This window comes from Phycodurus eques, chromosome 4, assembly GCF_024500275.1.
Source record: "Phycodurus eques isolate BA_2022a chromosome 4, UOR_Pequ_1.1, whole genome shotgun sequence".
In the NCBI taxonomy this organism is placed as follows: domain Eukaryota; kingdom Metazoa; phylum Chordata; class Actinopteri; order Syngnathiformes; family Syngnathidae; genus Phycodurus; species Phycodurus eques.
The window spans coordinates 23,994,919-24,019,842 of NC_084528.1; the positions used below are offsets into that span (position 1 = coordinate 23,994,919).

General features: G+C 41.6%; 3 protein-coding genes and 1 non-coding gene across 10 annotated transcripts; all 4 read left to right on the plus strand.

Moving 5' to 3' along the window:
* Positions 1-1,459: 1,459 nt before the first annotated feature.
* On the plus strand, positions 1,460-7,779 carry LOC133401574 (uncharacterized). Of its 2 annotated transcripts, XM_061674741.1 has the most exons (5): positions 1,460-1,600; positions 1,713-1,837; positions 2,572-2,809; positions 4,848-4,960; positions 7,210-7,779. In XM_061674741.1, the coding sequence occupies exons 1-5, from the start codon at positions 1,561-1,563 to the stop codon at positions 7,318-7,320; spliced, it is 627 nt and encodes a 208-aa protein (XP_061530725.1). In that variant the 5' UTR covers positions 1,460-1,560; the 3' UTR covers positions 7,321-7,779. The 2 variants fall into 2 exon arrangements, 1 of the variants encoding a protein (XP_061530725.1); XR_009768430.1 differs by having other exon boundaries at positions 1,770-1,837; positions 2,572-4,960.
* Positions 7,761-7,842, plus strand: trnas-aga (transfer RNA serine (anticodon AGA)). Its single transcript has one exon. It is a non-coding gene; the product is annotated as a tRNA-Ser (tRNA).
* On the plus strand, positions 7,819-14,219 carry cfap418 (cilia and flagella associated protein 418). 4 transcript variants are annotated; one of them, XM_061674745.1, is made up of 7 exons: positions 7,819-8,437; positions 9,695-9,791; positions 11,038-11,099; positions 11,170-11,235; positions 11,324-11,419; positions 13,221-13,314; positions 13,621-13,708. In XM_061674745.1, exons 1-6 carry the CDS (start codon positions 8,304-8,306, stop codon positions 13,309-13,311), a joined length of 546 nt encoding a protein of 181 aa, XP_061530729.1. In that variant the 5' UTR covers positions 7,819-8,303; the 3' UTR covers positions 13,312-13,314; positions 13,621-13,708. The 4 variants fall into 4 exon arrangements, with proteins under 4 accessions (XP_061530729.1, XP_061530726.1, XP_061530727.1 ...); XM_061674743.1 differs by lacking the exon at positions 13,221-13,314 and adding an exon at positions 9,069-9,346 and having other exon boundaries at positions 8,353-8,437; positions 13,621-14,219; XM_061674742.1 differs by lacking the exon at positions 13,221-13,314 and having other exon boundaries at positions 13,621-14,209.
* Positions 14,220-14,595: 376 nt separating this feature from the next.
* Positions 14,596-24,889, plus strand: wdr73 (WD repeat domain 73). Of its 3 annotated transcripts, XM_061674748.1 has the most exons (8): positions 14,596-14,689; positions 15,819-15,886; positions 19,065-19,153; positions 21,028-21,116; positions 21,215-21,282; positions 21,373-21,534; positions 22,683-23,018; positions 24,191-24,889. In XM_061674748.1, exons 1-8 carry the CDS (start codon positions 14,628-14,630, stop codon positions 24,436-24,438), a joined length of 1,122 nt encoding a protein of 373 aa, XP_061530732.1. In that variant the 5' UTR covers positions 14,596-14,627; the 3' UTR covers positions 24,439-24,889. The 3 variants fall into 3 exon arrangements, with proteins under 3 accessions (XP_061530732.1, XP_061530733.1, XP_061530731.1); XM_061674749.1 differs by lacking the exon at positions 19,065-19,153 and having other exon boundaries at positions 14,598-14,689; XM_061674747.1 differs by lacking the exons at positions 19,065-19,153; positions 21,028-21,116; positions 21,215-21,282; ... (1 more) ...; positions 22,683-23,018; positions 24,191-24,889 and having other exon boundaries at positions 14,660-14,689; positions 15,819-17,505.
* Positions 24,890-24,924: the final 35 nt, after the last annotated feature.

Genomic DNA, 24,924 nt, shown 5'->3' on the forward strand with positions numbered 1-24,924 from the left:
GCCCAAGATACTTGAACTCCTCCACTTGGGGCAGGATCTCATCCCCGACCTGGCGAGGGCACGCCACCCTTTTCCGACTGAGGACCACGGTCTCAGATTTGGAGGTGCTGATTCTCATCCCAGCCGCTTCACACTCGGCTGCGAACTGCTCCAATGAGAGTTGGAGGTCACGGCTTGATGAAGCCAACAGAACCACATCATCTGCAAAAAGCAGAGATGCAATACTGAGGCCACCAAACCGGACCCCCTCTACGCCTCGGCTGCGCCTAGAAATTCTGTCCATAAAAGTTATGAACAGAATCGGTGACAAAGGGCAGCCCTGGCGGAGTCCAACCCTCACCGGAAACGAGTCCGACTGACTGCCGGATATGCGGATCAAACTCTGACTCCGGTCGTACGGGAACCGAACAGCCCGTATCAGGGGGTTCGGTACCCCATACTCCCGAAGCACCTCCCACAGGACCACCCGAGGGACACGGTCGAACGCCTTCTCCAAGTCCACAAAACACATGTAGACTGGTTGGGCGAACTCCCATGCACCCTCGAGGACCCTGCCAAGGGTGTAGAGCTGGTCCGCTGTTCCACGGCCAGGACGAAAACCACACTGGTCCTCCTGAATCTGGGATTCAACTTCCCGACGGACCCTCCTCTCCAGCACCCCTGAATAGACCTTACCAGGGAGGCTGAGGAGTGTGATCCCCCTGTAGTTGGAACACACCCTCCGGTCCCCCTTCTTAAAAAGGGGGACCATCACCCCCGATGTCCACGCGATGTTGCAGAAGCGTGTCAACCAGGACAGCCCTACAACATCCAGAGGTCGGACTCGATGTCCCCCGCCTCCCCCGGAACATGAGCAAAGTTCTGTCGGAGGTGGGAGTTGAAACTCCTTCTGACAGGGGATTCCGCCAGTCGTTCCCAGCAGACCCTCACAATACGTTTGGGCCTGCCACGTCGGACCGGCATCTTCCCCCACCATCGGAGTGTCCAAGACATGCGGACGCAAGTCCGATGACACGACCACAAAGTCGATCATCGAACTGCGACCTCGGGTGTCCTGATACCAAGTGCACGTGTGGACACCCTTAAGCTTGAACACGGTGGTCGTTATGGACAATCCGTGACAAGCACAGAAGTCCAATAACAGAACACCGCTCGGGTTCTGATCGGGGGGGCCGTTCCTCCCCATCACGTCCTTCCAGGTCTCACTGTCATTGCCCACGTGAGCATTGAAGTCCCCCAGCAGAACGATGGAGTCCCCAGCGGGAGATATTTAGTTGTTTTTTTTTTAATTCTTTGTGTGTGTGTGTGTGAGTGTGTGGTGTCTGTGTAATTTATCAATTTATTTTGGAGAAATAGGTTAGAATTCATAACTGATGTACACTCCATGTCAGTAGGTGGAGGTAATGCGCCTATACATTTCTTTGCCAAACGCCATAAAATAGTGAAGAGAAGAAGAAGATAGAGAACTCTTCCTTTATTGTTTTGTTTTTGTGACTTTGAAAGAAACGAAAGTACTTTTCAGTGCCGTTGAGTCTGCAACTTGTCATTTCCTGCCTCACCATGTACACGATTCATGTGCTCTTCGTCCTTCTGTCAGTCTGTGAGTATTTTCAACGACAGTATGGATTAATGTCACATTATACTGAACTTCTGTAACATTTGTGCGCACATATATATATATATATATTTTTTTTTTTAATAATTCCTGCAAGGTGGCGTCCGGGCAAAAAGTAACCGAGTGTATGTCATTCAAGCCGTTTTGGGTGCAGATCTTTCATTGCCGTGCAGAGCCCAAGCCAAAGCAGGAGTACAGTACATGTATGTGAGCTGGTCCAAGGTAAAGTAGTATTATTGTGTTATTTAGCATTTAGCATTTTTTTTTACACATTCACTTTCGCTTTCCCTTTCGAATAACGTTAGGTGACTTGCAGTAATATTAAATATACTTTTTCATTTTTGGTGAAAGCTTGGGCCTTTTACACTTCAGCACTTTAATGTTGGTCATAATGTTGGTACTTGGAGAGCTAAGTATTTTTTTTGGGTGGTACTGTACTTGGTCATTCATAGTATTTTATTACATTTTTTCCCCATAGCATCCATAAAGTTAGAGCTTCCTTTTTAAAAATTAATAAATCAAAATTAATTTAAAAATGTTACATCATGTAAAAGAAAACAGCAGATCACATAAATGTTCAATTTTCTACTAATATTTCTATTTGATTTATGCTGTATTAATTAACCAATTACTTAACTAAATATTTTACAAAATGTTGCATTTACCTGTAAAATATAGACTTGACGAACGTTTTGTTAATTTACAATAAATTAATTGACACATTTTTAAAAAATGTCTGTAAAAATTGTTTATTTTAGTAATATCTTTGATTTCCAACTAATGAAATACTTTGCAAGGAAATTGGAAAATATTACAGTACTCTTGATGATGTACATTTTCTGTGAGCTGAACTTTGCCTACACTGAGTGTAGCCTTTGTGTATATATAAAGCTAAAGGAAAAAAGCCAACCGCTCCTGCTTCTTTCGCCGCTCACTGAACCGCGTCGATATTACAGATGCAGCTGCACGGTGATCCGCCGACACCGCGGCGCCGAGGTCTGGTGTTACGCGACCTGCCCGAAGGGGTGGCGGAGCACTATGTGGGCCTGACGCGGGAGGTGGTGCTGGACAACGACACTAGCGACATCCTGCTGCCCAACGTGACGTGCGGCGACGCCGGCGAGTACGTCTGCTCGTTGCAGGCGCCCGTCGGAGAGTGGATCCAAAGGGGGATGGTGGTCCTCGAGCTGTCTGGTACGAATTGCCGGAAACGATCCTCATACAGTTGTACCTTGAGTCCCCCAACTTAGGAGCTTTTAACTTTTTAACCAACATTGTGGTTACGAGTGAATCTCAGATACACTACCGTGCGAGTGAAGTGGAAAAAAAAATAGAGCAATTAAGGTACTGTAATTTATCAGCATTATTACTGGTTCAATAAATGGTAGGTATACGTGAATATTACTTGAAGCACTTTGTTGCTTTGTTATTGTCTTGATCTTAATTCTTTGCACTTTATTGCATGAATTGGATGCCGGTTGTACGACCAAATATTTTGAATGGTACTTACTTGGTCCCTGTGTTTTATTTTATTTATTTGTGATTGGGTTTTCTATATAAAATATGTTTTAGTAAATATGAATATGGCACCCATCTCATGTAAAAAAAAAAAAAAAAGGAAAAATACTGTATCGGGATATGTATTGTTATTGGGATATTCAATTACCTAATCATATATCCTGGTGATTTTCTCCATATTGCACAGCACAAGTTTGGCCTTCACAATTTCGCTGATTTCAGGCCAAAATAAAAAAAGTTGTGAGGGATAGTGTTTTTTTCTTCCAGTTTTGAGATGTCTTGTTTTGTTGATGGGCCTTGAATGTACAAAGTGAAAGTGCAAGTACAACCCCAATTCCAATGAATTAACTTTGAATTTTATGGCTGCAACACGTTCCAAAAAAGATGGGCCAGGGTCATGTTTACCACTGTGCTCCATCACCTTTTCTTTTAAAAACATTCAATAAACATTTGGGAACTGAGGAATCTAATTGTTGAAGCTTTGGAGGTGGAATTCTTTCCCATTCTTGCCTGATGTACAGCTTCAGCTGTTCAACAATCCGGGGTCTCCGTTGTTGTATTTTAAGCTTCATAATGTGCCACACATTTTCAATGGGAGACCGGTCTAGACTGCAGGCAGGCCAATCTAGTACCCGCACTCTCTTACTACGAAGCCACGCGCGCTGTTGTAACATGGGCAGAATATGGTTTGGCATTGTCTTGCTGAAATAAGCAGGGGCGTCCATGAAAAAGATGTTGCTTGGATGGCAGCATATGTTTCCCCAAAACCTGTATGTACATTTCAGCATTAATGGTGCCTTCACAGATGTGTAGGTTACCCATGCCATTGGCACTAACCTAGATGATGAATTCCCTAAATTCTTTGCAATTGTACGTTGAGGAACATTGTCCTTAAACTGTTCGACTATTTTCTCACACACTTGTTCACAAAGAGGTGAACCTCGCCCCATCTTTGCTTCTGAATGACTGCGCAATTCAGGGAAGCTCCTTTTGTACCCAATCATGGGACCCACCTGTTCCCAATTAGCCTGTTCACCTGTGGGATCTTCCAAACAGGTGTTTGATGAGCATTCCTCAACTTTTTTTGCCACGTCTCAACTTCATTGGAATTGGGGTTGTAAAAGTTATGTTTCTGCTTCTCTCCCGACGCGGTTTCAAATAGCTGGTGCAGTCTGCCTGTATTCGTTTACATTCACTGTTGTATTTAAATGACAAAAGGTGAGTTTAGTGACTTAAGGGCTTGTGCATATATTTGTTTGCCCATGTGTGATGTCACGTCAGTTTGTGCTGATTTGTTATTTAGGTTAGAAAGCTAGTTAAAAGGGCTATTATTGATGAGCCTCATGTGAAGTTGGTTTGCTTGTGTGGTATAATTACTGACTACAGTTATTAATATAACATGGGTTCATGATTGTGTACAGTACGTCTAGATGTATGGTGTTGATCCTTTACGATATTCTCAGGTTTAAGTCCTTTGCTGCCATCTCGTGGCACCAATATGCAGTTACAAACCCCTTTTCGGGGTGTGTCAATTCGAAATAGGATTTTTCCCTATTTTGCAATATGATATGGTGATTTCTGTATCTCCATTTTTTCCCCCCTCCTTATCAAAACACAATAATTTCGCTTTAACAAAACCGTTGTAATATTGAACATCTACTTATCTTTTATGACCAATTCCAGATTGCAACTGACACTCCCGTCGGAAACGTAGACAATCCGGTTGGAAACGTTGACATTCCCGTTGGAAACCTAAGAATGAATGTTGAAATTAACATTTTGATTTCCGCCGGGCTGACGCTTGTGCTGGTCTTCCTGGTGGTTTCTGTAAGTAACACACACACACACACACACACACACACACAGAATGTAAATTAGATTGATAGACTGTGGTGCGGTCGGTTTCACGGAAACGAGACGATACTTAGATGAAAATGCATTTCCGAGCACAAAGCCGATGACAAAATGTACTGGCATTTTTGTCAACGAATAAAAACGCAAAGGAAATGTTTGCCAGAAAACAGATCCAAACAGAATTAATATTGTTTGAAGAGGTGGGAGGAGTTGGCAAGGGAACCAATCACAAAAAGGTGGTAAGAAAATAGCGTAGCCAGTCTGAGATTGAATTCAGGAGCGGGTAATGCCTGGGAATGCGTGTTCAGGAACACAGCTAATTGGAGGAGACATTTACGGTCCAGTCAGTCCTGAAATCCATGCACAGATGAGCAAGTTAAGTAATTAAAAATACATCTTTAAATGATCATTTAATATATAGAAATCTGAGTCCGCTGAATTGGCTGCTGTTTTGCTAAACGTCCTTCCCTGTTTGCATTTGTTTTCAACGAAGGCTCTGTAAAATCACTTTGTGTATCGGTTGATTATGAAACACTGATCTAGGTGAACATAATTAACTATCAGAAAGTGGTGGTAAAGTTTACAAATGACACTTTATACACATTTTTACTTTTGTCTACTGAATCTACAACAACTTTGTAGCCTATAACCTCATGGAATTTTGTCAAGTAAAACTAGACTAAAACTAAGCCAGTATTGGTCAACAACAGATATGCAAATAGTGCAGCGTCGCGAGACTACTACAGTCAGTGCACGAGTAATGTATAATTGGCCCGACAGAAATGTGACAAAAAACTCAAGACAAAAAATTGGCAGTATGTTGCAATGGAATTGAAAGTCAGCTGTTTAAGAAGTTGATGGCATGAGAGAAGAAGCTGTTGGAATGTCTGCTAGTTTTAGTTTGCATTGTTCGGTAGCGCCTACCTGAGGGAAGGAGCTGGAAGAGCTGGTGACCAGGATGTGGAGGGTCCAAGAGGATTTTGCACGCTCTTGTCTTAGTTCTGGCAGCGTGCAAGTGTCGGGGTTCGCGACACCTAAAACATCATCGAGGCAGAGGTAGTTCAGTTTTCAGACTTGCAAGGAGAAAACGGCCAAGAGTGTACTTAGTTACAGTCTCCAAACCTTTTTCTGAGTTCACTCTGCCGGATTCTCTCTCTTTTATTACTTTAGGGCAGTTCCCTTGTTACATATGAGTGACAACGTCAAAAAGGTGGGGGCATACGTGCTTGTTGATCAGCACATAACACTCTTTGTTGTGGTTGAGACAGTAGAAGAATTATATACTTCTTATCAAGACACAGAAAGACTCCTCTCAAATTTGTCCTTGCACCTGCGAGCACATGACTCATCCTGTGGGAGAAATCTTTGCACGCAGTGATAAAACATTTCTCTAACTAGAAGTAAGCAGAAAAGCACAACACATGATAACTTATTTACATTTTTCCATCAGCAAGTCCTCAAGGGTGGGTAGGGTGGTACCAACAAGCTTTTCAGCAGTTTCGATTGTCCGTTGCAGTCGGAGTTTGTCCTTTTTTGTAGCAGCACCAAACCAGACTGTGATGGAAGAACACAGGACTGATTCGATGACCGCTGTGTAGAACTGTCCTCAACAGCTCCTGTGGCAGGCCGTGCTTCCTCAGAAGCCGCAGGAAGTACATCCTCTGCTGGGCCTTTTTGAGGCCGGAGTTGATGTTGATCGCCCACTTCAGGTCCTGAGAGACTGTAATTCCCAGGAACTTGAAGGTCTCGACGGTTGACACAAGGCAGTTGGAGAGCGTGAGGGGCAGCTGTGGCGAAGCAGGCCTCCTGAAGTCCACAATCATCTCTACAGTCTTGAGCATGTTCAGCTCCAGGTTGTGTCGGCCGCACCACAGCTCCCGAATGGTAATTCAGACCCGAGTAATCATTCAGACCCGAGATTGCAGGTTTCTTGGGGACTGGGATGATGGATGGATGTCACACTACAAGTGTTTTGTCGTTCCCAACAAAATATGTCCGGTGATATCTGGAAAGTCATTTGCAATCGAGCCAATAACGGGGCTAAAATCTTGTAGTCTGATCCAGGCAGTAGTTTAGTTCGAAAGTATCCGCCGCCACACTGTATTTGATGTATCATAGCTTCTCATTGTTTTTCAAATCTGATTTAAGCTCTTTAGTGTATCACATTTAATACAGTGATTTTATGTGTATTACTAAACATAACAAAAAATCTTCCCCTGCAGTGTTGTTTGAGAAAGCTCCAGCATGACCAAAAGAAAGCGTGGCAAGCAGACGTCGCATCACTTCATGCTACGCTCAAGTCTCAGGATGTGATTCCATTTTCGGGGTCCTAGTTCTCCGAAGACAACCACCATAAAGCAAGCACACGGGTGTTCAAAGTCACACCGCTCCTATTTGAAATTGCTAACCACTATATGAAAATACAATAGGAAAGTCGCTCGTAAAATATAATGCAAGGAGGATGCTGGGTAAAACCATACAGCTCCATTTGAATATATTTCAATACGGTGGTGTAGTATAATTCTTTTTTTTTTTTTTTTTAAAGGGAGTTCCTGATGAGTCACCATACGGTATGACATAAAAGCAGAAGTTGAAAACATTGTGTCACCTGTCCTGTACCATCTGTCTATTTTCTTAAATGCTTATCTTCAACTAGGGTCATAATTATAATTATATTATAAATATAATTATAATTATATTTAAGTATTCAAGATGTCACCTGCCCTGTATTTTCCGATACTATGATGTACTTGTGTCAGTGCTGAAGTCATGTGTTGTCGTGGCCGAGTGGTTAAGGCGATGGACTAGAAATCCATTGGGGTCTCCCCGCGCAGGTTCGAATCCTGCCGACAACGATTACATGAATTTTTTTTCGAGATATTACATTTTAACGCTTTCTTAACTGACGTATTCGCATTCCATACTTATTTTTATTTTAATTTTAGTTGTCCCGATGAAAATCTAAATGATAGTGGCGTTATTTGGATTGAAGGAACGTCTGCACATTTCCGCCTCACGCTCACATGGTGGGCAGCGTCAAGCCTTCTTAACTGCAATCGTACTTTCCTTTTTACTTTGAAAATAAATTCCAACGTAAATTTACTGTCTCAATGAATTCATAGCTGCTGCTTCTTTACGTTATTTTTGATTGTTTGTTTTGAATTGTCCGAGATAAACCAATTAAATAGAGACATAATTTACTTCGAAGGCTTGGCTATGTAGTTCCGCCTCATGCTGCCGTTCCTTAGCAACGTCAAATGTGTCGTAATAGCGACCTAGCCAGCTAGCTTCTGAAACTAGCCGGCAGACCGCCCCAATGGACGATGACTTGGACGAGCTGTTGGACGAAGTGGAAAAGAAGTTCTGCCACAACATTTCCGTCGCGTCTGACAGCCCGTCGAGCTCTAAAAAGGAGAGAGAGTGCGGGAAAGACGAGCTTCTGAATGTCGGGTAAACCGAGCTAAATTGGCTAAGCTAATGGAAAAGACGACGTTCTGCCGACGTTTGTACGATAAAAGGCAACGTCAATGTCAAATTGCGTGTGTAGTCCACCTAGTACCGCTCAATACCACCACACCATTATCATTATCATTTACCATTTCCTTTTTACTGCATTTAATCGTAGCTAGGATTTTATGTTGTGAGGGAGGAGTTAGTTTTTGTGTTTGTTTGTTTTAAAGCTAGAAAACGTTTCAGGTGGTCAGAGCACCCCTGTCTAGCTGTTGCGTCATTTGCATGAATATGCTTCTGACAAACTAACTGACTGACTGCTCATTAAAAATTGAACTCCATTAGGACACAAAGAAAGGGAGAAGCAAAGAGAGGATTTGAAAGTATTTGTGCTGCATTACATTGCATTGCATGTAGAAGTTCCAAAAATATGTCCATGGTTATTTTTGGGGTATTTTTAGTACTCACGCTAGGGGGCTAGGGTAGAAATAATGCATACTGATATGTTTATGTAGCGATGCTACCGAATGAAAATGAGTTGTCTTCCCCCAGAAGTTAGTAGGCTAAGAAATTACAATATGTTCGTTTTATAATCCATCCATCCATTCTTTGTACCGCTTATCCTCACAAGGGTCTCGGATGTGCTGTAGCGTATCCCAGCTGACTTTGGGTGTGAGGCAGGAACTGGTCATCAGCAAGTCGCAGGGCTCATATAGACAAACAAACATTCCAACTCAAATTTACACCTGCGGACAATCAGGAGTCTTCAATTAAACTACCATACATGGTTTTGGAATGCGGGACGAGAGCGGAATACCCGAAGAAATCCCACGTCGGCAAGGGGAGAATGCAAAATCCACACAGGAAGGCCAGACCCTGGATTTGGGCCCACGACCTCTCACCTTTGAGGCGGGTGTGCCAACCATTCTTCCACCGTGGCGCCTTCGTTTTTATTAATCCAATCAATTTCTCGTTTGCTGTGGCTCAACATTTAAATAACCTTTTATCAGATTTGATTTTTTTGGCACGGACTTTCCCGAAAAGTGTTATGCTTTTCTTTCAGAAATGTCAGAATGAAATTGCGTTAAAATGTTCAAAGTAGTGACATTTATCTTGCCTGGCCGGGAGCTCAGCGCCCCCTCAACCGCTGATCCTCGAATCGCGCCTGTGACTTTCTTTCCAATGTAGCTAAATTTATTTATTTAAAATAATTGCCAGGCTTTTGTAGGTGTTTATGAGTATCTCTTATCCAACCAGACGTGGACAGAAGATAAGCAGCAGCATCACTGAGGACATTGACACTCTATTGAAGGAATTCCAGGAGGAAGACCACAGTGATGCACTTCAGACTAAGGTGAAGGCTTTTGCGTTTGTTTATGCCCGTTTGTTTATGCAATCAAAATCTAAACTTTGTTTTAATACTCTTTTTCTTTTTTTTTTTTTTTTTTTTTTGTCTCATAGAATTGCAACTTTAATTCCAGAACTATTACAAAATTATTAATCTAAAGTTAAGACTATTTTAATCAATGTGCAAACTTATTCTCATAATATTACATTTGTATTCTCCTACAATTATAGCTATTCTCATTGCAACTTGATTATTTTAAAATTACAACTTTGGTCTCGTAAAGTTACGTTTGTTTCATAAAATGTCTACTTTTTTTCCCCAGAAATATTGCTACTTTAGTCTCCTAAATTAAGACTGTTCAAGACATTGTGCACGTTTATTCTTGTAATAATAAGTTTTTTTTTTCTCTCCTAAGATCATGACTTTATTCTCATAAAAATTGTGGCTTTTTTAATACTACAACTTTTGTCTCATAAAATTTCCACATTTTTTTTTGCTTTGACTAACAAGCAGAAATTTGAGATACAAGTGCTAGATGGTGACAGCAAACTCACATCACAGCAAGCAGCAGTTTTGCGGATCATAAACAATTCTTCGAAAATAAACTTCAAGCTGTTTATTGCCACTCCCAGTTTAATGTCAAACTAAACTTAAAACAAAGAGAATGACACGCCCTGTATTTAAAACAGTCACGTCACTTTGAATATCTGCTAGCTTAATGCTAACTCAGAATGCAAAATGCCATGTACGGGCTATTGATTAGCATCTAGGTGGTGGTGTTATAATGCTCCAATGGTGGAACATGTAGACAGATAATATAACAAAACAGGCATATATTCTTTATCCTCTGCGAAAAAAAATTATGACTAGTACTGCAGCTTACTGAGTCACTTAGTTGTGAAACTCTTCTTTTATGTATAACTATTATACTGCCCTTCGGTGGCTAAAGCGTGCACAAGAACTGGAATGGCATTTCCGTTTATTTCAATGGAGAAAGATCATTTGAGAAGTTTTTTTGAGTTACGTGTGTGGTCACGGAACAATTAAGTCATAAGTCAAGGCCCCACTGTACACTGTAAAATATGTCAATAATTGTTGATCCCAGGGTTATTTTGACAAAATCATGCCACAGATTGCTTATTAAGACACCCGGGAACTGTTTTAAGTTGTGAATTTTTAAAAAAATATCTCATTTAGGATTCTTAATGTTCATTTGCATGGTTTTAATCGATTTGTGCGTGTTTCATTTCAGACTGCACCGCTTTCCAAAGGACACCGGGACGACCAGATTCATTGTCAATCTGGAGGGAGAAAGTGAGCTAAATGAGCCAGCCCAACTATTAGAAACTGCTCTCGCTTTAAATTTTTGCATCCATCCATCCAGATGCTGTCCCGTTTACCTTGGAGGGAGTGCCGTAGCTAAAGGAGTGGGAACGGCCACTTCCAAAAGGTGCCCGAACGCAATTTATCCTCCACTATCTTATGCAGTTAAAATGCATTCTTCTCACCCACAATGACCAATCGGCTTGTGCGGGCAGATCATGCGACCAGCTGAGATGCACTTCCTGCGACTTCCGGGTGCTGACGTTTGACGACTGCGAGTGGGACTCGTCATGCGATTACCTCTTCCTCAGGTGAGCCTATACCACACTTTTCAAGCGCAGTGGAACCTTGACTTTAGAGTTAATGTTCCATGACCATGATCATAACTCAAAACACTCGCATTTCAAATGATCTCTTTCCAATGAAATGGATGGAAATGCCATTAATACGTTCCAGCACCACCCCCCGCCCCCCCAAAAAAAGAAAAACTATTTTGCAATGTGTTTTTTAATAAGAAATATAGCACTTCACATTGTTGTACTTTGTGGTATAGTTGGTGCAGCATTATACTTCAATGGGCATTGTGCTGCACCTTCTGGTGTGTGTGCCTTACTGCCTTGGCCACCAGAGGTCAATATAATACAGATACAATAAATACATGAAGACGGTCACAACAGTGTTGTAAACTGCAGTAACGTTAGTCATTTTTCGCTGAGGATAGATAGAGATTATATGCCTCTTGAGTATTTTTATATTGTTTGTCTACGTGTTGCTGCACTGTTTGTGGTCTATCTGTTGCTTAAAGCTACCGCATTGTTGATGCTAGTTTTTTCTAGCGCTTACAGTGTTTGAATTTATGAGAATCCTCTTCAGTCTTCACCATGAATCTGTGTGGTAGTGTCACCAAAAAAAGCCCAAAGTAAGAGCAAAATGCACTTGTGGATTAAATCCTCGAGAAGTTGACAGAAAGGGTTTAAGTCCCAAGCCAAAGTCCCAAGTTTTGGTGACCTTTTTGGTTGGACTCCATTTTCGTAGTAAGTAATATACCTGTGTTCAATTGTCTGAGCCAGCGATGTATATTGACAGACAAAACAATTAATACCCTTCCACTCGGGCGGTGATTTCAAAGTGTGGTACGCAGGTTCCCTCTAGTGACACACAAAAGAATCACTGCCTAAGTATTTAAAACTATAATCGACGACTTGTGTCGCCCCCTACGCTGGAATTCAGTATTACAACGAAGGTGTCCATCGCTTCAATATGACGTAGGCTGTGACTGCGTCCCCGTCTCCCAAGCCCTTGTGGGTGAATATATACCAACGTGTAAAACTGCTGTTAAAAACCGTGAGGTAAACAAACGGGTGGCAAGAAACTGTCAATAGTTCAGTATCCAGGGTACATATACGTTCTCTAATCACTGGAGCGTTACAGTACCGTTTGTTAACACATAGATTTTTGGGTTTAAAGCGAGTGTAACACAGAAAGGCCCTTTCTGTGCATGTTTTTGGAATGTGGGAGGAAACCGGAGTGCCCGGAGAAAACCCACGCAGGCACGGGGAGAACATGCAAACTCCACACAGGCGGGGCCAGGGATTGGACCCAGTTCCTCAGAACTGTGAGGCAGACACTCTAACCAGTCGTACACCGTGCCGCCCTGTATTGTGTTTTACAACATTATTTAGAATGTCCCTGAGGATTTAAAAAAAAAACGAAGCTTGTGTCCAAAATGCACATGGTTATACATGTACCTCACTGGCCTTTGAAATAAGCGAGCGTCTTTTAAAATATTGTATTACACTTCCATGTCCTGTTTCTGGAGCAACCCACTTTTATTGTTTAATAAGTGTGATAAAGTACAATATACTGTATATGTGCAGCATGAAACGCTTATATATGCTTGCTATTCACAACGTCCATATATCCAATCGCTTAATGTGTGTGGGGGGTGGATGATCCCGAGGTGCAGCTGTCATTTTGACACTTGACGGCAGCATAGTGGAGGAGGCTCACGATGGTTGTCCAGCCTGTTTCAGGATCCGACGCAGCCCCCTCGTCTACTTCCTCTTTTCTGATCTCGATTTCTGCTTTTCGTGTCACGTCTCCGGAGCTCAGCTGGAATGTCGCCGGTGATCGATGTCCCTCGGTAGATAAGGAAGTCACAGCTGAGAGAATTCTTCCCAGTCTGCGTTCCTCCACGTCATGACAGGTGATAAGTGGCAGCAGTGTTACAACGCTCAGTTATAATCAAGTGGATAAAAGTTCTTGCAAATGAAATCGCTCGGTCACGAACAAGTACACGTCCACACGTTAAAACAAATGATCAATAAAAGCTGTTAGAGGAGCTGATAGGCTTAATCAGCAATGACTTTTTTTGGCGGGTTTAACTTTTTTTTAATTGTCCAGTATATTGAAGCACAGTGTTAATGTTCAAACTGTGCATAATGTTAGCGTTTCTTACAATAATATTAATTAATTATACTTTTTATGCGTGTGTGTGTGTGTGCGTGTGCAGGAACAACATGCCCAACCAAGGGAAGCTGGGAGCCAAGCTGCGGAAGAGGAGAGGCGTCCGGGCGTACGCTTGCCAGTGCAGCTGGTTCACCGCGTCGGACGCCACGGACGTGTCGCTGCACCAGCAGCTCAGATGGGCATGTGCGAGACACCCGGACTAAACCATCATCATACAGTTCCCTCAGAGAACGTTACAGTGTATCGTCATGGCAACACAGCCTGTACACAACAGTGGACTGGACTTTTATGTGATGCTCTTTAACAAATATTATATTATGACATATAATATGAATTATTTTTAAACACTTGGACCAGTCTACCAAGTAGACATACCCAATTATGCTGCTTTTCCAAACTAACCATGTCAATCGAAGCGGAGATTGTGACTGCTGCATTTCATGAAATAATTCAATATCTCCAGCTTTTTGACTCTGGACATTTTTATTGATTTCACAAGAATCTTGCTGAAGGATTTACTTGTTCGGATGATTCAAATAATGTTTACATATTTTTTTCTTTTTAGTCATTTAATCTCAGTTTAGCGTTTTATAATAAGTAAAAAACGTGTCAAATTAAAATTTTATTTTCCACTGTTTCTCAACATTTATTGCGGCGAGGCAGATATTTTACATTAGAAAATCGTGGCACATCACCAAACAAAATTGCCATTAAAAGCATATATACTGAAATGATAACATAAACACATGTTAATTGTACCTTCTGCCATCTGGTGGAATCTGCCAGTCACTTTTCGTCATTGGCATAAATCGATGAAAAAATATACATTCGTAGTAAATAATTTTAGAACCGGTTAGTGAGATTGGATCAGCAATAAAATTGAAATGTATGAATTTGTTCTAATGGCCATTAATGGTCAGTGATGCTTCAGTTTAGATTCCCCAGTCATCGGAGGTTAATGCACTTGTACGTCCGCCAGTCCACGTGGTGTCGCTGCAACCGATGCGGCTAACCGGAAAGAAAAGCCACAACAAAGGAACACGAGAGACCATGATGGACGAGTCCGAATATGACGACATTTTAGACGACTGGTTTATTGAATCGTTGAAAACGTAAGTCACAGAGTAAATTTGAGATTTGTTTCAGGGAAACGTTTATTTTTTTTTTAGGTTGAGAAGCGACCCCCTGCGAGCACATACGAACGAATTGGCGTGCTAAGTAAGGATAGCGTGGGCGTCTCACGTCTGCGGCTTTGCAGTTTGAGTTCCGCACATAATCGTTGAAGTTGATCATGTCGGTTTCTTTTATCACACCACTTTCAAAATGCGTTTCGCGTTTTAACTACACTTAACACCTATCTCGGCCGAATACTGCCCGTGATTTCTCGGCTTGGTTGAGTTATTTGTACTCCTGCGGCTTTGCAGTCAAAACTCCCCTGGGAATGATGCCGCTTTTGGGAAGCATCTCTTTACCACGGCGGTTTCAATTATTACACAACTTTGAAAGGCATCCCATGCACTCACTCCACCCAATTCTTATTTCGGCTTCCTTCTGTCGTTGATATTTGGCGTCATTTAGTTAGTTATGCAAATTTTAACCTGGGCGACGTCTGCGGATTTGTAGCTTGAGCTCTGATCATTTCAAGTTCTGCAAAGTATCTCCTTATCACGACGAGTTATTGGATTCAACACATTTTAAAAGCAACCCACGTTGTAACTACACCATTGTCTTATTTCGGCTCAATTTTTCTGTTCATATTTAGACTTAATTTAGTTTATTTGCGCCGGTGTTGGAATTATATCATCTTTTTGTAATTTTATATTTGCATTACGTTTAAATTCATTATACTTTTCAACTGCAAGTGTTTGGGGTTTTTTCCGCCTTGCTTCTGCTGTTCATATTGAAGGTCGGCGGCTTTGCAGCTTGAACCCCTTTCGGAATTACTCTAAATGCGTGAAACCTCTATTTATCGTGATTGTTTCCTAAATTACATCACTTATAAACCCATCCCATGCTTTACGCCGAATTCATATTTCGACTTGTTTCTGCCTTTGGAATTGAGCTTCAAGAGGCAATTTGCTTTATTTTATGGCTTCAGTGTCCCCTCAAAGCTAACGTCGTTGAATAAGAATGAGTTTTTTTGTGTACTGCAATTTGGAAATAGTTGACTTTTTGAGATAGTACTTCTTGTGGAAGGACAAAAGTCAAGATTCATGATCCTGTATTGTCTATGGTGTGTAGTTACAGAGACCTTCATGTGTATCAGCTGGAGTTTCCCACCCGAGTCATTGAATGGACGTCAGGGAAAAGTGAGTAAATCCATTTGCTAAACACTTTGCTCCTTGTTAAAAAAAAAAATGGACTGGACATACGGCTCTGGTGCGCCCGGTAATCACCCAAATCCCGGCAACTACGCCACCGGTGGAAGCATGCTGAGCAGCTACGGGTACGAAATATCCCCCAATTATCCTCCTCCTGGATTCCCCTGTGCTTCCACACCACCACAACCTCCTCCTATGGGCTACTTCCCCAACATACCGCCTCCGACTTACCCACAAATGGTCCAGAATTTGAACTGGGACCCACCAAAAACTGATTTGCGGGGACCCAGTGAGTTTCTTTCTGAATCTCCTGTGGATGAAAATGCTCTCCAGAGGAAGCAGGATGAACAATGGATAAGTTGTTTCTTACAGAGAAGATCCAGGGAGACCAAAGAAGATTCTCGGACACCACAGTTGAAATCTCCCCCTGATTTTGGAGGCGTCTTACGTGACACCGCTTATCTTGTGTCTCGACTGTCAGAGTCCTGTCGAAACCTTACGGGGAACCTAGGCGACGACAGCGTTGCCTGGGCTGCCGCTTACGGGAACGCCTTACGCCTAAAACAAAACCTCCAGAATAAACTGTCAAGTCTGGCGGCTGCTTTTGAAGCTAAAAAGCACCACGTTGCGAAGGTGCGAGAGCGGTGGCTGAAAAGCAGGCGAAAAGCCGAGCTGTTCCGAGCCGAGCGGGAGGCGCGTCGAGCCGAGAAGGAGAGCGCTGTCGATAAATGGCGGCTGCAACAAATCCACCGGGTGGAGGAGGAGAAGAAGGAGCGTGAGCTGAAGCTGGCGGCCGACTCTGTTCTGTGTGAGGTGCGCAAGAAGCAGAGCGACATCAAGCGCATGCAGGACGTCCTGCGCTCGCTGGAGAAGCTGCGGCGCCTCCGCAAGGACGCCGCCGCCCGTCGGGGCATCGGCACCGGGGAGGGCGAGGACGCGGTGTTCCAGCGCCAGCTGGAAGGGCTGCGGCGCGTCACCAAGGCTAGGACGCTCATCTACACGGCGGAGGAGAAAGCACTGACGGTGATGCTGGACAGCGTGCAGGAGGAAGAGCGCCGCGCCCTCAGGAAGGACAGGGAGAGGCGGCACAAGCACAAAATGGACGCCATGCTGTTCGGCGAGGAGGCGCCCGCCAACGCCGCCCTGAAGCCGTTCACTGAGTACTACGCCCAAGCGGAATCCTCGCTGCACGCTTTGCTTCACGTACGACGCCAGTGGGACGTCTTCCTGGTGCCGGATGAGCATTGTAACGGGACGACAATCCCGCCTGGATGGATCGTGCCCGAGCCGCCGTCGCACCCGGCGTGGGCAGCCGCTCTGGTGGAATGATAGTGAACCAAAATATGTTTTTTGTTGTTGTTGTTTGTAGTTGTTTTGTTTTAATCATAGAAAGTTACCACTAACGATGAAGTAAGAAATGTGTGAACCACAGAAATATGAAATGGAACATTCTGCGACATCGGAACGGCAACGACACTGGCAGTATTTGTTCTTTCCCTCTGACCTTCATTGATGGGAGTGTGAAAACCATAAAAAAGGATAATCACCTCATCATATGTGTGATAATTGACCCTGAAATTTGATGATTATATAAAGTGGTGCATTTATGAGCGGCCAGTGTTGTTTTTAAAAAAAAAAAAAAAATTTTTATTTTTTTTTTAATTTTTTTTAAAGGAGCTGTCGTTCTACAGATTTTAAAAAATAAATACATGAAGATTTGTTTGCTATGACTTGCGAGCAAAGATTGGATACGAGTGCTATACAGTGGCCTTTACCTCACCTCACTGTACAAAAAGTGGCAGATTGGCAGATAGTTCTTCAAATTCTTCAAAAAAGAAGTTTTCTGGCTGTTGATTGCCACTTCCAATAGACGTTTACTGTCAAACTAAACATAAAGCAAAGAGAATAAGATGTGTATTTAAAACTACTACATATCATTGCCCAGGCAAAGTCTACTTAGCTTCATGCTAACAAATAAAACAATGCAAAAAGCCATAGGCGGTCCAGCATCGATGTTGTATGAGATCCTTTCAAGCAATGGACATTTGAACACAAATGGAGCATCACATGTAGGCAGACAATATAAACAATACTACGAGGAATAGTTTCTGTGTCCCCTGTGAAAAGCAACTCATAGGACTGCACCTTACTGAGACGTTGTGGCCATCTTCATGTATATCGCTCTGTGTCTGTAATCTACTGCCCCGTGGTGCCATTGGCCCACGCACCAGAATGAACACACATCAATCCACTGGTCATGATTCAAACAAACTGTTAAATTATTTACATTCTCTGTGTGTATATATAAATTGTGATAATCTAGGGTTCTAATTTCATGATTAGAAAAGTGTTTATTTTTAATTTTTTTGGGGGCGCTGGAACAGATTCATTGCATTTCCATTAATTTCAGTGGGGAAAGATGTTTTGAGTAGTTATGCCCGTGTGACAGCAATATGTGAAATTTGACTTCAAATATTATCTGTGCAGTTATTAAAAAGGTTTTCATGACTGTGGAATAGATTACTTCCATTTTCATGATTCAATAATAATTGTGGGATGATTGGAGAAAACGGCTGGCTTACCTTTTAAAATCCGAATTTGAAAACAGACAAAGCACTATTTTTTATTTTGTAGGTATTTAAAAAAAAAATGCAAGTTGACACAATCCATTTGTGATATTTTATTATTCCGTTTTTTTAAAATAATTACACATTCTAGAAGATTTTCTAAATTGTGTTTTTTGACTACTTTCTGTAAGAGTCTTCAAATTTCTGTGTTTTTTATTTTTTATTAAACCAAATATTTTTGGGGACGGTTCCATATCACGCACCACCCTAATGAGGAAATCTTTATGAATTGTTATAAATTTGTTACATTTATTACATAGTTTTTATAAACTTTACATTAATTTCATTACATTTATATATTTTTTTATAAACTATAAATCTATCAGGAAATCCAGCACAATATAAAATGGATAGACTTACTGTAAATGTGTTATCAGTTGGACAGCAACGTGTTCTTGTGGCCACGCGGGGGTGCTGTGCGCCTTCAGACAAGTGCTTTTGTTTCGCTCTAGGGGTATCACGTGGTAGATTTAGCCAAACTCCACCCAACAATGTGCTTATTTTTACTTTTTTTTTTTTTTTTTTTACTTTCCCTACAGCCATCTGTGTGGCAAGTTACAACAAGTCCACCAAAAATGAAATTTTGGAGCTCAGTTTGCCTCGAAAACTCTTTGCTGAAGAAAAGAAGGTGAATAAGATAATAGTAATAATAATACGGCATGTGTGGTGTGATTGTAGTTTTTAATGAAAAAAATGTGTGTGTGTGTGTTTAGTATGTTTGTTTTGTATGTTCATGTGTTGTGTTCGTTTGTGAGAGTGGTTGCGTGTGCATGTGCTTTGGTCACACGTGTTTATTCGTGTTTGTGGGTATGTGTGCGTTTGTTGATTTGCATGTTATCCTTCGTGTTTGTGCATTTGTGTGTGTGTGTGTTTGAATTTGTTGGTTTCTGTCCATTTGTGTGTGTGTGTGTCTGATGCATGTGTGTGCATGTACAGGTGCTGGTCATATAATTAGAATATCATGAAAAAGTTTCTTTATTTCAGTAATTCCATTCAAAAAGTGAAGCTTGTATATTATATTCATTCATTGCACACAGACTGGTATATTTCAAAATGTTTATTTCTTTTAATTTTGATGATTATAATTGTCAACTAATGACAATCCCAAATTCAGTATTTCAGAAAATTAGAATATTACTTAAGACTGTTGCAAAAAAATAAATAAATAAAATCTCTAGGAATGTTGGCCAGCTGAAAAGTATGACCATGTACATCACTCGATACTTAGTTGGGGCTCCTTTTGTCTGAATGACTGCAGCAATGCGGCGTGGCATGGACTCGATGTTATGAGAGCCCAGGTTGCTCTGATAGTGGCCTTCAGCTATTCTGCATTGTTGTCTCTGGTGTATTGCATAGATTTTCTATGGGGTCGAGGTCAGGTGAATTTGCTGGCCAATCAAGAGCAGGGATAGCACGGTCCTTAAAGCAGGTACTGGTAGCTTAGGCACTCTGTGCAGGTGCCAAATCCTGTTGTAAAATGAAATCTGCATCTCCATAAAGTTGGCCAGAAGCAGGAAGCACGAACTGCTCTAAAATTTGCTGGTAGACTGCTGCGTTGACCTTGGACCGAAGGAAGCACAGTGGAGCGACACCAGCACGTCATGGCACCCCAAACCATCACTGACTGTGGAAACTTTACACTCGACTTCAAGCAATGTGGATTCTGTGCCTCTCCTCTCTTCCTCCAGACTCTGGGACCTCGATCTCCAAAGTACATGCAACATTTGCTTTCATCAGAGAACCTAACTCTGGAGCACTCAGTAGCAGTCCAGTCCGTTTTGTCTTCGGCCCGGGCGAGACGCTTCTGACGCTGTCTCTTGTTGAAGAGTGGCTCGACCCAAGGAATGCGACGGGTGAAGCCCATGTCTAGCATCCGTCTGTGCGTGCCGTTTCTTGAAGCACTGACTCCAGCTGCAGTCCACTCTTTGTGAATCTCCCCCACATTTTCAAATGGGTTTTGTTTCACAATCCTCTCCAGGGTGCAGTTGTCCCTATTGTACGTGTTTTTTCTACCACATCTTTTCCTTCCCTTCACCTCTAACGTGCTTAGTTTGGACACAGCTCTGTGAACAGCCAGCTTCTGGCGCAATGACCTTTTGTGTCTCGCCCTCCTTGTGCCAATGGTCGTCTTTTTGGACAACTGTGAGGTCAGCGGTCGTCCCCATGATTGTGTGGCCTACAGAACTGGACTGATAGACCATTTAAAGGCCTTTGCAGATATTTTGAGTTAAGTCGCTGATTGGAGTGTGGCAGCTGGTGTCGTCAATATTGCACCTCTCCACAATATTCAAATTTTCTGAGATACTCAACTTGGGATTTTCATTGGCTGTCAGTTATAATCGTCAACATTAAAAGAAATAAACACTTGAAATATGTCAGTCTGCGTGAAATGAATGTATACATTATACACGTTTCTCTTTTTGAATGGAATTACTGAAATAAATCAACTTTGTGTCGTTGTATTCTAATTATATGACCAGCACCTGTATGTGATGCATTCAGGGTCTCTGTGCCGAGCGGGATTTCAAAGTGCTCCACGGTGGATTTTCCTCAGGTCCCGTTAGTGTCCTCAAACACGTCCCGGGAACAAGGTAAGCTTGTTGTCACACGAGGAACGAAGTGCCAGCGTCAACATTTCCTGTCTTCGGTTTAAAAGTCTGTGACTTTTAGTTTGTTTTATTTTGAAAAGGCTGATCGTAACCAATGACGGGCTGACCTCAGACCTGCAGGTGTGGAACCTCGGTGGCGGCGAAAGCGGTAAGTACCTTATGATGTCACACAAAGTCTTCAAAGTTGGCGCGAGTTAGCCGTGAGCTGACGTGCGTGCGCGCGTGTGGCGGCTGTCAGACGTCATCGCTAAGGTGGCGAGCGTCCAGGGCGGCGAGGGAACCCCGGGTGGCGTCAAGATGGCGGCGCGACTCTCGCCGCAGCCGGAGGTTCTGCACGGCTGTCGGGGCGGCGACGTCAGGCTGACGCGGCTCAGCACGGGCCAGACGCTCTACCAGCTCGGTAAACATTTGGAACGCTGCGACTTTCCCGTACGCTGCAAGTTTTAGTTTTGGGCTGTGGGGTTCCTGGAACTAAAAGGTTTTGATCAGAATTTTGTTTTTATTTACCCCGAGATTCTTAAAATTTAGGATTTAAAAAAAAAAAAAAGTTCTTGAAAATTCTTTAAAAACATTTTTTTTTTTTTTAAATCAGCCAATATTGAAATGAATATCGAAGATTTGCTTATTACTATTTTTGCTTGTTTTTACATCCTGAAAATGTTGTTCTTGAAGATTATTTTAATATTAGATTTTTATTATTATTATTATTATTTTTAGTCCCAGGAAATTCTGCCCTGAAAGATTATTTCTCTCTTTTCTTACCCCCTTAATAACTGTTCTGGAAGTTTAAGATTTTTTTTTTTTAATGTATTTATTTTAATTGTACTTTAGTTATATATTTGAACTTTAAAGTTAAGAGGTTCTAAAAGCTTGACATTTCAGTTTTTTTTACTCAAAGATTAATTTCTTCAAATTTGATTTTTTGTTGTTGTTGTTCTTTTCTAGATGTCCTGGAAGAGTTTTAATTCCATTTACATTTTAACAAAATATTTAGAATTGTTTTTATTGTATTAGTTATTTTCTTTTTTACTTTAAACTGGATATTTTTGGGAGGGAAGTTTTGGAAGATTTATTCAAATTTCATTTTATATTCTTTAGCCAACGATCTTTTAGAAAGATTCGTGAAATTATTAGTCTTAATTTTTTTTTCACCTTTGGATTGTTAATGTCGATTTTTTATTTTATTTTATTTTTTTAAATGTGTATTTTATTATGATTATTTTTTTTTGATATACCAGATACTCCAGTAGACTTTTAAGTGTTTTAGTCCAAAGAGTTTGTCAAATTTCCCCACTGCCACCACCTCCTTCCACCCCATCAAGTTTTTTTAATGATAAATGCACAAAATTTGGAGGGAAAAATAGATTCCGTTTTTACTATAAAGAAAAAAACATGGCTTTCTATGCTTTTGGTTAAAGCATAGCTTTATTAGTATTTTATTTTCTATTTCTCCCTTTTGGATTAGAAGTGAAAGCGTTTGTAGTCTTTCCTTAGAGATAACAGGAAGTGATCCGTTCCTGATGCGTTTATTTGCTTCTGTCTCAACAGCGTCGGCCTGCGAGGAGCGTCTGACTCGTCTCCACTTGTTGAGCGACGCCGTCTTCCTGGCCGCCTGCGCCAACGGCGACGTTCTCACCGTGGACACGCGGACGTCGTCTCCTCCTCAGCTGGCCCCCGCTCCCGATTCTGACGTGTGGTGGACGGACGCGTCCGGCTCCGGGCTGGTCCGCGTGTCGGCGTCCGGGCAGGCGGCGCTGTCTGACCCGAGGAATCCGGCGGGCGTCGTGAGCCGGGCTCGGGTGGCTGCGGGCACGCCGTGTCGCCACCCGGATGACGTCACTGTGTCGTGGGCGCCGGCGCTGGACGACGCAATCTCTCTGTCAGGTTAGCGCAAGGAGACGCTCTGGGGGGTTTGATTGGGTTCCTCAATATTTGTTTATGTAATTTAAAAAAAACAAAAACATTTTTGATGTTTTCTGTAAAATACTTATTTGTACAGCTATTCTATTCTTATGTCAAGCACTTTGTAAATCCTCGCTGCAAAGGACGGAGAAATCAAATGTTCGTACTACGGTGACAAGTTCCTCATGACCTCAGCCAAGGCAAGCAGGATTGTTTTGACAAAATATTTGATTTCCATTCAGTTTTGCTTAAAATCAAATGGTCATAAACGATGGCGAAAATAAATTGGCAGGTAGGAAAGAAAGTCAGGCCTTGAAATTCTTGTGTAATGTGAAATTGAAACTTTTATCTCACAAAAAATGTATCGCTAAATTCATATTAGCCTTTTTTCATTTGAAATTACTTTTTTCAAAATAAAAAAAATAACAAATGCAATGTATAAATAAACATATGTGGGTTTTTTTCCCTTTGTAACCAAGACAAATATTTTAAGTAAATTATGAGACTTCCTTTGTAATAAAATATTTTGGTCACTTATGTAGCTTACCTTTTTTTTTTTTTTTTTTTTTTTTTTTCCTCCAGTTTCTTTAATTCCTACTTCAACACAGTACATATTTCTGGAAAATACAAAAACATTTGTTTTCAATTTTCAGATTAAATAAATCTAAATTTGGAGGTATGTAAATTAAATGCATTAGAAATTATAGTACAAGATTTTAAATGTAATTAGTTTATAATTCAAATATAAAATCAATACAAATAATAAAAGATGAATTAAACTTTTTTTTTCCACAAGACAAAAAATACATAGGACTTGTTTTTAACAAACCCAAGAAATATATATACTTTGGTAAATAAAAAAATATATTACAGGATACCATCAATATTTCTAATTACTTTAAATATTGTGGAAATCAATAAAAACAAGCATTAAAAAAAAATACTAAAAATACATTCTGCCAAATTGTCTATATTTTCGTATAATTTTTATATCATGAAAAAGTGGACAAATTTGGGAGTTTTTCAATTTTATTTGTATTTTTGATTCGTATGTCCATTCATCACAATTTAGTTCCTGCCTCGAGTCGTAACATATTGATACTTGTGCGCACTTAATATACACTCATGTATAAATTTGTATCAATTTTTTTCAGGTTTCAGCAGCACGGTCCAGATCTACGACACGTCCTCGTGGGGGTCGGAACCCCGTGACGCCAATCCACTGTTTGAGCACCGCGGCCACGGCGTGTGCTCGCCGCCGTCGTCCGCCGAGGCTGAAGGCGGCGCCGTTGCCCTCACTGGCCACGTTTGGCATCCCAAAGAGTCCAGGACGCTTGTGTCTGCCGCCACGGACGCGTCGCTGCACGTGTGGGACTGGATTGACCAATCGGATGGCAGGTGACACGGGAGCTGAACCGCTAAATTGTCATTTGGCCGCAAATGTGCAGTGACACACTTGAACCTGGTGCGGTTTTAATATTTGCAGTGCACGTGTGTACCCGTGCACTCCTTGACTCTATGCGTTGTAGTTAATGTGGTCATCACAGCAGACATGGCATCTGTAAAGCTGACAGTTTTGGAGCTACCAATGGGACTGAAGATAAATGGGACGTGGTGGGGGCAGGGGGAAACAAGATTGTTTATTAAAGACTGATATTTAAGAGTACATTATAAGTTGTCAACAAACATTTGCTCCGTTTTGGGTTTCTTACTTGTGCTTTATTCACTCGCTGGTCCATAGAGTAAACCTACTTCCTGTTTACGTTTTTGTGACCAATGAGATTAGAGTGAAGTCAGGTGGTTTGTTGTGACATTTTGGTTGCGGCTGTGTAAAAAGTTCAGATTTTATATATTTTGGGTTATTCAAAATAAAACTAATTTGGCTTTT